Source organism: Salvelinus alpinus, chromosome 2, assembly GCF_045679555.1.
Source record: "Salvelinus alpinus chromosome 2, SLU_Salpinus.1, whole genome shotgun sequence".
Taxonomy (NCBI): Eukaryota; Metazoa; Chordata; class Actinopteri; order Salmoniformes; family Salmonidae; genus Salvelinus; species Salvelinus alpinus.
The window spans coordinates 26,633,177-26,645,424 of NC_092087.1; the positions used below are offsets into that span (position 1 = coordinate 26,633,177).

Sequence of the window (12,248 nt, forward strand, 5' to 3'; positions counted from 1 at the left end):
CACTCAAGAAGCAAAACATCAGCCCATATTTGCACAACTATAAGCACATTGTCAACCTCACACTTGTTGCAAAACTCTACACACAGTGATTTGCAAAACACTAAACACACTTAACATTTACATTTACATTTAAGTCATTTAGCAGACGCTCTTATCCAGAGCGACTTACAAATTGGAAAGTTCATACATATTCATCCTGGTCCCCCCGTGGGGAATGAACCCACAACCCTGGCGTTGCAAGCGCCATGCTCTACCAACTGAGCCACACGGGACCGTGTGGCTAGCTTCCTACAACCTTTGCACCCCCTTTTTGGACTTAGTAGTATCCCTGTGGAATGCTTTTCACACCTTGTAGCGTCCTAACGAATTTAGGCTGTTCTGAAGGGAAAAGGGGGTGCAACTTAATATTAGGAAGGTGTTTCTAACATTACACACAAAAATCTATCATGAAGTCACGTCCTTGCAATACCAAAGCACTGACTGTCAAATTACCACACCGTCCAACCAATTGGTTCAACACAGTCATCAGGTGTGCAAACACTCGTTTGCTTAATTGTAGACACACCAATCAGGTGTATAAGCACTATAAAAAGCAGCAGGTGAGTTCATCGGTCTTCAAGCACAATGGAAAGAGTCAGAGAAAGAGTAAGACGAGGAGGAGGACGAGGAGGAGGACGACGAGGAGAACGAGGAGGACGAGGAGGACGAGGAGAACGAGGAGGACGAGGAGGACGAGGAGGAGAACGAGGAGGACGAGGAGGAGGAGGAAGGGGAGGAAGAGGAAGAGAAAGAGGAAGACAAGAAGGTGCTCAAAGAGGACCGAATCTGACAAATGAGATCCGCGCAACACTGGTTGACCACGTTGTCAACCACGGCCTGACGCTGAGGGAGGCTGGACTGCGAGTACAGCCAAATCTAAGCCGATATACAGTGGCAAGTGTGATGAGAACATTTAGACTGGAAAATAGGTATTGTAAAAATATCATCATATCAAAAACATCTGCACGGTTTCAGTAACTGCTTACAGTACTGTATTCTATGCACTATCAGCACTTCTGTTACCTTTTCCTGTGAAATTACTGTACTATTGTATACAGTTTTTTTTTCTACATAGGATTGAGGGTCAGGGACGACAAGGGGGAAGGCCTCCTATGTTCACAGAACAGCAAGAGAGGGAGATAGTAAACATGGTTTTGGCCAACAATGCTATAACACTCAAGCAGCTCCAAGCTAACATTGTCAATAACCACGCCATTTTCAACGATATCCATCAGGTCTCAACATCAACACTGGCACGCATCCTAAAAAAAAAACATATTCAAATGAAGCAAATTTATCGAGTGCCTTTCGAGCGCAATTCCGAAAGGGTGAAACGACTGCGGCATGATTATGCAGAGGTATGTATTCACTTTAGCAGTGATCTTGCATACTGTCTCATAATCTTTTACTGTACTGTAATATGTATACTAGATCTACACTGAACTACACAATTTTGCCTGACACTGTTTTTCAGAGAGTTTTACGAATGGATGGAGAGGAGATCCAGCATGAGTTCATTCAGATGAGGCTGGGTTCAACCTGATGAGAACACGAAGGAGGGGAAGAAACATCATTGGCCACAGGGCTATAGTCAATGTCCCAGGGCAACTTCGGGGTAATATAACACTCTGTGCAGCCATTACACAGAATGGGGTCCTCCACCGCCATGCCCATATGGGCCCTTACAACACAGCACTCATACTTACATTCTTGGACCAATTGCACAACATAACAGCAGCAAATCAAATCAAATATGCAATACATTGTTGTCTGGGACAATGTGTCTTTCCACCGCTCTGCTCTGGTTCAGAACTGGTTTCAGCAACATCCACATTTCACCGTCCTATATCTTCCACCATACTCTCCATTACTCAACCCCATAGAAGAGTTTTTCTCGGCATGGAGGTGGAATGTATATGATCTCCGTCTCCAGGCTGAGGTACCCCTCTTCCAAGCCATGGAGGAGGCCTGTGACCAGATGGAGGTAGCAGCAATGCAAGGATGGATTCGTCATTCAAGACGTTTCTTTCCAAGGTGTCTTGCTAATGACAACATTGCCTGCGATGTTGATGAAATTCTCTGGCCAGATCCAGCTAGGCGAAGAGACAATGTCTAGTTATTTTTTTGAACTTACAATATGTAAAGTGATGTTTGGTTACAGTATTATGAATCTCCATGTCAACATTTTGGGCGTGTTGAGAAATAAATGAGTTTCTTCAGTCTGCAACATTGGTCTTGTGTAGTGTTTGGTGAATTGACATTATATTTGTACTTTGTTGATAGTAGCCTACTCTAATCATAGGGAAGTAGAAGTGCTAAAAGTGTTTTAGGTTTATCAAAGCAGAGTGTAACTCGTGCAAACAGAGTATAGTAATGTGAAACGTGTGTGTTTCATATGGTAACAAAGTGTGGTTTTTAAAAATAAGTGTATAGTTTTTACAAGAGTGTTTAATTTTGCAAAGGATCTGTAGTGTTTTGCTAATTGGGTGTGTGGTTGTGGTAATTGTGTGTAGTGTTTTGAAAACACGGGCCCTGTTTTGAAAAACGTGCTTAAGCAATCAAAAAAAACTGTAATAACAAGATAGCATTTGGGAACAGAGAAGGAAGTGCAATCAGGGAGCTTTCCACTCCACCAGGTAGGCTAGCTGCCTTTGAGTTTAATATTATCAACAAAAAACGATAACAAAGAACTTGATTGCATAATAACTTTATTATAAGTTAGATAACAGAATCTACCCCAAACCCCAATGCCTACTTCCATTAACCATGCTATCTGAAATTAGACAAGACCATCCTAAATGTTAACAAGCAGCTGTCCATACTAGAACTCCACTAGGTAGCTGCGTGCCTTCATCAGACGTTTGAGCTTGTTCTGCAGTGCAGCCCTCTTGCTGCCGATGTCGAAGTCCTCCTTCAGCAGCTGCTCGATGTTGTCCTTCTCCTGCAGAGTCTGAAGCATCTCCCTCTGCAGCTGGGAAGCAGACTCCTGCAGCACCATGTAGCGGATTACCATGGGAATCTGATCAGCCAGACGCTGACTGGCAATCTGTCAAAGAAAAAAACGAGGAGGAGTGTATCAGCTCTTGGGCATGAGACAATAAACTTCCTTTAACAGTAGCCTACTGTAAATACGCCTGACTTACATGATAATAGGACTTGAGGTGCAGCATCATCTCCCGTAGGGTAGCATGGGTGTCAGTGCTGTTGACAGTACTCCTTACAGAGACAACAGAGAACCCTTTCTGACTCCCAAAAGAAAGGGGAGGATTTTTAACTAACTCTCCCTCCTCCAACTCTTCCTCCTCCCTCTTCCTCTTCCTCAGACTATAGCTGTAGGTGCTGTCCTGTGTGTACACTATCAGCTCCATCTTGAACTGAGTCCTCAACGTGGACTCAGCCGTAGACTCCTTCTCCTGCTTGATGGTTTCGATCTTAGTCTGAAGGCCAAAAAACGAGTTATTCAATGTGTTATCTCCGCATCTTGTTTAGGTTTAACTTGATGGCCAGCTGTGGCAATTTTAGTTTAGGTTTAAATCGTGACATGAATATGGAAAAGTATATAGAAACAGTTATGAAAACAGTTACCTTTGCTGTTTTCAGGAGGATAGGGAAACCTGTGAAGCTGTTCTGAGCCAGCAGTATGAACGCATTCCTAGCAGCATCTAGAAAAGGGAAGAAACACCACTGTGATACATACAGATGTAGGATCTTAATTTGATCACTCTTTTGTTGCTAAGAATTTTCCTGCACAGCAGGAAATGCAGATGAGCTTCATGATTTACATAAATTCACTGAAAACACACAATAACACAAGGTTATATTAACGGTATTGCACACATAATTGTTTATTTGTATTGTTTGTATATTGTTGTATTTAACATTCCTGTGACTGTCCTTGTTTATCAGTGTATGACTATTTTGTTACTTGTCATATTATGTGTTTCTTGTGGACCCCAGGAAGAGTAGCTGCTGCTTCTGCAAAAGCTAATGGAGATCCAAATAAACAAATAGGCATTTTGCATGTAGCCTAATTTTGGCCGGCTAATAGCCTAACCACCAATCAAGCAACATTATGGACTAAACGTTAAAATCCTGTTGCTGCAGGAACATTTTGCTGCGACAATACTGGTCAAACTAAGATCTGACATCGGTAGGACTCAAAACTACTACCAAACTTAAAGATAGACTACATTCTTGGATGGGAAAATTTAAATCATTTTGGTGTCTTCATAGTTGAATCAAACCCAATGACTGGGTTTCAGGATAAGTAAATATATATATATATATATATATATCTTTTAAAGATCTATGTACTCAATACTATACCTGATATCTCTTTCAGCTTCTTGACTGCTGGTTCCTCCAGTTGTTTGATCTGATCCTTCACAATCACCTCAAAGGTCTTGTAGTTGATGAACCCTGGGAGCTCCCTTCCACGGTACCGCTTCTCATAATCAGCCACTTCTTTTTCAATCTTCTTATTAACTGCAATATGAGGCATCCACATTATCCTGTTGCTTAACCTAAACGTGTGAGTGTAAGCATTCAATGTCATTTTAGATTCACAAGAAAGATGCTATGAGGCTACATTATTTTTATACATCTTAGTGCAGTATGTTAACAATCTACAACCTTGATATGATATTTTGTTTGTCTTGAAATATCTGGGCACTACATTTGACATTTTGATGATGGATGATGCAGGAAAAGAAAACATATTGACATAAATGGCAAATCTCGGTTACCAAACTTCCTGACCCAGTATTTATGGCCAATGTTTGATTGGTGTATGAGAATTGTGTACTCACAGTTCTTTCCAGAGCGATCCAGGTGTGCCTTCCATTTCCCGAACTCTGTTCTGAGTGTGGAGAAGACATTGATGTCTCCACTTTTCAGCTCCTCCCCAGTGCTCAGGTTAATGACATCCTGGGTGAACAAAGCCACTTTCTGCCACACGGAAAGAGGAAGTATCACGTGTCAGTGTATCCTAAGAATGAGGGACTTTGATTGCTTTGAGCTTCAGGGACTTACATCGATCAGAAAATACAGCCGTTCTTTTGGGTCTTCAGGGGGTCCGGTACCACATTTCTCCAGAGCGGTGCGTGTCTCCTCCAGCTTTTCCTCAATCTGCTCTTTTAGACGAGGCATGGATTTCTAAACACAAAGAAAGACATTCAAACAAGGCATATAACAATACACCGTGCAAATAATCACTGTATATTCACATAAAGCCAGAGAGGTACAGGGACATCATAATGTAATTAAAAATCTTACACAAAACATGTTTGTGTATCAGTTTTTTTCATTCATCCACAATCCAACTGGGTACTCGAAAACAACAAGAGACCATTAATTAAAAAACAAAGGTATAGTATAATGTGCAGCAAATGTAATGGAAGAGGAATTCACCTCGATATGTTTCACTAGTTCAATAGTTAATTTCTCCGCCAGTTTAGGGATGGTGGCATGCCCCTCATCATAAAGTGTGCTACATAAAGGAAAGAGAAAATGTGAAAACACAATGCAAACCTTTCAGAGAATGTTGATGCATTTGTCAGACAATAAGACAACAACAATAACACAGATCTGAAAATGATAGGGGAGACAGCCTAACAACTCAGACACACCGGTAGGATTGTCAGACGTTTTCCGTCCGACAATACTTAGCAACTCTGAACAGAATGTCGAAGTCAATCTCTTTTGTGCTCACACAGCAATGACCTTGAAGTCATTAGCCAGTCAGAATTGTTCAAATAACTCAAACCAGAAGGAGGCAGTAGTGTTGCTTGGCAATGCATGTCTGTGTGTGTTGCTTTATGGTCTAGTCCAGGTATTCCCAAACTGGGGTACGCGCAATGCCGTTGGGGGTACGCCAAATAAAAATGATTGATAAAAAAAATATATATATATATTCTTCACATTTTTAAACAGTCCATTTATTTTTTCCAACAAGTTTTTTTCTCGCCTGAGTAGCCTCGTTTCACTGCCAAAAATTAAATTCAACCATCTAGTAAAACATCTAGTTTAACTTTGTTAAAGCAAGGCCCTGAACTCTCGTGTCTATTCTGCACAATGCAATGATATGAGCAGCGGCCATGTAACGCTTTTACAACATACATAAGTGCGCTGGTTATCAAAGACAAAGTATTGGCATGTTTTTTTTTATTGAGAGACGAGCTTAAAGTTTTTTTTACTGACCGCTTGCATGATGACGAGTTTCTCACACGACTGGCCTATCTGGGTGATTTTTCTTGCCTGAATGATCTGAATCTAGGATTACAGGGACTCTCCACAACTATATTCAATGTGCGGGACAAAATTGAGGCTATGATTAAGAAGTTGGAGCTCTTCTCTGTCTGCATTAACAAGGACAACACACAGGTCTTTCCATCATTGTATGATCTTTTGTGTGCAAATGAACTCAAGCTTACGGACAATGTAAAATGTGATATAGAGAAACACCTGAGTGAGTTGGGTGCGCAATTACGCAGGTACTTTCCCAAAACGGATGACACAAACAACTGGATTCATTATCCCTTTCATGCCCTGTCTCCAGTCTACTTACCGATACGTGAACAAGAGAGCCTCATCGAAATTTCAACATGCGGTTTTGTGAAAATGTAATTTAATCAGAAGCCACTGCCAGATTTCTGGATTGGGCTGCGCTCAGAGTATCCTGCCTTGGCAAATCACGCTGTTAAGACACTGATGCCCTTTGCAACCACATACCTATGTGAGATTCTCGGCCCTCACTAGCATGAAATCTAAATAGAGGCACAGACTGTGTGTGGAAAATGATTTAAGACTGAGACTCTCTCCAATACAACCCAACATTGCAGAGTTATGTGCATCCTTTCAGGCACACCCTTCTCATTAACCTGTTGTGAGTTATTCACGATTTTCGATGAACAAATAAGGTTTTATATGTAAGATGGTTAAATAAAGAGCAAATGTGCCCTGGTCCTATAAGAGCTCTTTGTCACTTCCCACAAGCCGGGTTGTGACAAAAACTCACTCATTCTTATGTTTAATAAATGTATCATATAGTGTGTGTCTGGCAGGCTTACAATGATGGCAAAAAACAACATTTGAGAGTGCGCTGACTCTGGTGCTAGAGGGGGTACGCAGCTGGAGGTTGAATGTTTGAAGGGGTACAGGACTATACACAGTTTGGGAACCACTGGTCTAGTCAATAGCTAGCTGCGCTAATGTTGCTATTGTTGTAGAAAGCCCTTGTTGATACTAGCCAGATGGCACCAGCTAGATAACAAGCTAGCAATATTTTAATTCACTCTCCATATTTGCATACTGCCCATAGATACATTTTTAGCTACCTGGCTAACGATAGCTAAATAGTTAGCATGATTCGCTAGCTACCTGTTGTGCTAGCTAGGTAAAGTAATGACACTGCATTGATACTCGGCATCCAGCTACAGGCAGCTGCTTCATGGAAACATATCCATTGTGATTTAACTATAATGTTACTGGCTATAGTGGCCAGATAGCTAGCTTGGTAAAGCATTTAGTGTTGTGCGCATTGTGCTGCACTTATTACCACTCCCTTCATTTCATATGAGGTGTGTGTGACTGCCTTGCTCAGTTAGGAAGCTAACTAAAAAGCTAGTGCGCATGATCAAACCTAAAAAAAAAAACATATTCAAGCACAAAACTCCTTTGTTTTGTGCTTGAAGAACAATTCTCATGAAAAGGGTGGATGAGACCGGAAAAAGTGCCCTATTTTTTATTTTTTATTGTCACTCCCCCCACAAAAATTATAGCAGTTTTGAAACTGCAGTAAAAGTGCAGTAACTGCAGTCGACTTTAGTATTTTGGACGCAGTCGTTACAGAATAACTGCAGTGTACTGCACTGTAACTGCAGCTACACTTCAAAATTACTGCAGTAAAAAAAACTGGGTTATTTTGAACGCAGTATTTGCAGCATACTGCAGTTAAACTGCACTGACTGCAATCATTCTTCGTAAGGGTCCAGTCGCCTCCCCCACGTGGAGGTCCATGCTCTCTGTTTGGCTCAAAGTAAAGTTGTCGGCCACTGCTGAGCATTGCAATTCTACAAGTAGAAACTGCAGTTTCATCGGTACCAGGTCGGTACACAGCTGGTACGTATTTGATTCTAGCAAGAGAAGGAACGGCCTCATACTGTGATAAGTCCCTATCGGCAGTCTATAGGGTCTCAGATTCTCAGTGTGTTTCATGCTTAAGATGGTCTGGCTCGTTGGATGGAATCTTTTGTAAATCTTGTTATCTTGTGGGGTAAAGAGCAATAATTGGCCGCAGAATGTTCTTGACTAATTGTCAGCCCTCTGTGTACCAGACTTAAAGCACACTTCAACCCAGAGGACCAACCTGAGATGAGCGTGCTCTTTGAAGAAAGCTTTTTCCCTCTCTGTGGCCTCGGTCAGTGAAACTTGCTCCATGATCTCCTTCTGGCCCCTGCACTTGACTATCATGTAGCCCTTAGTTAGGTGGATAACCTGATTATGAACTATGTCCACCACAGTCCCTTCTGTGCCTTTGTCTACCAGGTCAGGCTTGGTCAGGATGCCTGTTCAATGGGAAACACACACAAGTCTCACTCATTAAAGTCAACACAAGTCCACATGGTTTATAATCACCATTACACAAGAGCTTGCTTCATAATAGTTGAGTAAATAATAAAGGGTGGAATACCTAATGTCCTTCCACCTTGAGGGTCCACCTCCTGTGCCATCTTCAAAGCCTCTGTGGTTGCAATGTCAACGTTGCATGGCACAACCACTAAGTTGATTGTTTCTTGCTTTGTGATGAACTTCCGTATCAGTCTCTTAATCTGGAAATGCCAAAGATTATTATACTGTACATAACGTGTGGTGGGGGGGATACGTGTCATTTTGGCTTCTGCTCTAAAATTGGGGTGACAAATGAACAGTGGTTCCCCACTAACATTGGGGGTGGGGTGGAAGGGTGTACCTGTTCCCCAATGTTCTCAGGTTGACCCTTGACAGCTACCCGGGCGATGCCTGGCAAGTCGATGAGTGTGAGGTCTGGGACATCAGGAGAGCCAATCTCCAAGCTGATGAGGTCATCACTGATACCCACCCCCACACCTGCCATTTCATCCTGCGCTGGAGGGGGGGAACAAGAATACAGGTGCCTTAGAAATAGTTAACTGTACCAACAGTTAATGATATTTTTAATGGTTTTAGGTATACATGAAAATAATATGTTAGTGAAGAATAGTGACTCAGTTTAGACACTTGAGGTAATGAAAGTGGGTCAATGACAGTGACCACACCCACCTTTCCGAATTTTCTTCTCCACATCAGAGGGATCCTCAATCTCCTCCTCGCGGTCATGGTAGCTGATTTTTCCGTGCCATTCCTCTCCTTCTTTCTTCCTCTTCATCTTCAGCTCGAGAGGGCATCGTGTTACAATACCTGTCAGGGTTGACAGGGGAGGAGTTAGAGAGTGTAAAAGAGATTAAAGAAACTGCAAGAAACCCAGAGAAAAACAGCCCATATACATCAACCTGTCAGAGAGTTCATTGGAAGAAGAGGAGTAAGAGAGAGAAGAAAAAAGAGATAAGAATATCAACTTACAGTGCCTTCGGAAAGTATTCAGACCCCTTGAATTTTTCCACATGTTGATAAGTTACAGCCTTATACTAAAATGAATTAAATAAATAAAAATGTCCTCAGAAATCTACACACAATAACCCAAATGACAAAGCGAAAACAGGTTTTTAGAAATGTTTGCAAATGCATTAAAAATAAAAAAACAGAAATACCGTATTTACATAAGTATTCAGACCCTTTGCTATGAGGCTCGAAAGTGAGCTCAGGTTCATCCTGTTTCCATTGATCATCCTTGAGATGTTTCTACAATGTGATTGGAGTCCACCTGTCGTAAATTTGATTGATTGGACATGATTTGGAAAGGCACACACCTGTCTATATAAGGTCCCACAGTTGACAGTGCATGTCAGAGCAAAAACCAAACCATCAGGTTGAAGGAATTGTCCGTAGAGCTTCAAGACTGTATTGTGTTGTAGGCACAGAAATGGGGAAGGTTACAAAAAATTTCTGACCATTGAAGGTCCCCAAGAACACAGCGGCTTCCATCATTCTTAAATGGAAGAAGTTTGGAACCACCAAGACTCTTCCTAGAGCTGGCCGCCCGGCCAAACTGAGCAATCGGGGGAGAAGGGCCCCCGATCAGGCCTTTATGGTAGAGTGGCCAGAAGGAAGCCACTCCTCAGTAAGGCACATGACAGCACTCTTGGAGTTTGCCAAAAGGCACCTACAGACTCTCAGACCAAGATAAAAAAGATTATCTGGCCTGACGAAACCAAGATTGAACTCTTTGGCCTGAATGCAAAGCGTCACGTCTGGAGGAAACCTGGCACCATCCCCAAGGTGAAGCATGGTGGTGGCAGCATCATGCTGTGAGGATGTTTTTCAGCGGTAGGGACTGGGAGACTAGTCAGGATCAAGGCAAAGATGAATGGGACAAAATACAGAGAGATCCTTGATGAAAACCTGCTCCAGAGCACTCAGGACCTCAGACTGGGGAGAAGGTTCACCTTCCAACAGGACAATGACCCTAAGCACACAGCCAAGACAATGTGGCTTCGGGACAAATCCCTGAATGATGTTGAGTGGCCCAGCCAGAGCCCAGACTTGAACCTGATCGAACATTTTTGGAGAGACCTGAAAATAGCTGTGCAGCGACGCTCCCCATCCAACTTGACAGAGCTTGAGAGGATCTGCCGAGAAGAATAGGAGAAACTCCCCAAATACAGGTGTGCCAAGCAAACATGTAGCATTATACCCAAGAAGACTCGAGGCTGTAATCACTGCCAAAGGTGCTTCAACCAAGTACTGAGTAAAGGGTCTGGATACTTATGTAAATGTGATACTTCAGTTTTTATTGTTAATAAATGAGCAAACATTTATAAAAACCTGTTTTTGCTTTGTCATTATGGGGTAATGTGTGTAGATTGATGAGGGAAAAAAACAATTTAATCAATTTTATAATATGGCTGTAATCTAACAAAATGTGGAAAAAGTCTAGGGGTCTGAATACTTTCCAAAGGCACTGTACATATCAACTATAACATCAGAAACTAAACATAGAAACTAGCAAACACAATTGCATGTTATAGATGGCAGATTTAATGCACAAAAATACAGTGATGAGATCCTGTATCTGTGACCAACAGATGCATATCTTTATTCCTAGTCATGTGAAATCCATAGATTTGGACCGAATTAATTTATTTCAATTGACTGATTTCCTCATTTGAACTGTAACTCAGTAAAATCCATTAAATTGTTGCGTTTATATTTTTGTTCAGTAAAGTTGATTGCAACATACTGGCCGAGTACTCATATTATTTATTGGATTACCTGCCATTTAGGGGCCTACTTTCCCACTGCCCTCATCTCACCTGTTTCATCAGAATCTAAGTAACGTTTATTCGCCAAGTGCATTCACATGGGGCGGTAGGGTAGCCTAGTGGTTAGAGTGTTGGAGGTTGCTAGATCAAATCCCCGAGCTGACAAGGTAAAAAAAATCTGTCTTCTGCCCCTGAACAAGGTAGTTAACCCACTGTGCCTTGACCATCATTGAAATTAAGAATTTGTTCTTAAGGTAAAAAAAATCTGTCTTCTGCCCCTGAACAAGGTAGTTAACCCACTGTGCCTTGACCATCATTGAAATTAAGAATTTGTTCTTAACTGACTTGCCTAGTTAAATAAAGGTACAAAAAAATAAACATGTACCTACCAGGAATTTGACATGATGAAGCCACAATAAACACATAATTTACACTATCAACATGTACACTACGTAGAAAAACAACAACTACAGGCACTGTTAACACTATAAACTACACGATAAATTATGCAATGTTCATGAATTATCACTCACCGCTCCCCCTTGGCAAAGCCACCCCAGATAGCGCCTCCAGCACAGAGCTCTTCCCTGAACTCTGGTCCCCTATAACGGCGATAGCTGGCAGCGCAAGGTCTTTCTCCACACCAAGAGAGCGTAGAGAGTCGATGAGGTCAATACTTGGACGCACCTTCTCCTCATAATGTTGGTTCAGTGTATAATTCATGATTTGCGATAAAAAACGGTTAATACACTGCAACTGCAACTGACTACACTGCAACTGATTACTGGCTTGACAGGTTCTGTAGAAAGAGTA

General features: G+C 41.8%; 1 protein-coding gene across 2 annotated transcripts; it reads right to left on the reverse strand.

The window, feature by feature from the left end:
* Positions 1–2,730: 2,730 nt before the first annotated feature.
* Positions 2,731–12,248, reverse strand: LOC139557590 (interferon-induced GTP-binding protein Mx2). 2 transcript variants are annotated; one of them, XM_071372595.1, is made up of 12 exons: positions 11,969–12,248; positions 9,337–9,474; positions 9,008–9,162; positions 8,729–8,867; positions 8,405–8,603; positions 5,449–5,527; positions 5,071–5,193; positions 4,848–4,986; positions 4,366–4,524; positions 3,625–3,701; positions 3,183–3,476; positions 2,731–3,085 (listed from the first exon to the last, which is right to left on the reverse strand). In XM_071372595.1, exons 1-12 carry the CDS (start codon positions 12,156–12,158, stop codon positions 2,861–2,863), a joined length of 1,917 nt encoding a protein of 638 aa, XP_071228696.1. In that variant the 5' UTR covers positions 12,159–12,248; the 3' UTR covers positions 2,731–2,860. The 2 variants fall into 2 exon arrangements, with proteins under 2 accessions (XP_071228696.1, XP_071228704.1); XM_071372603.1 differs by having other exon boundaries at positions 9,008–9,157; positions 11,969–12,106.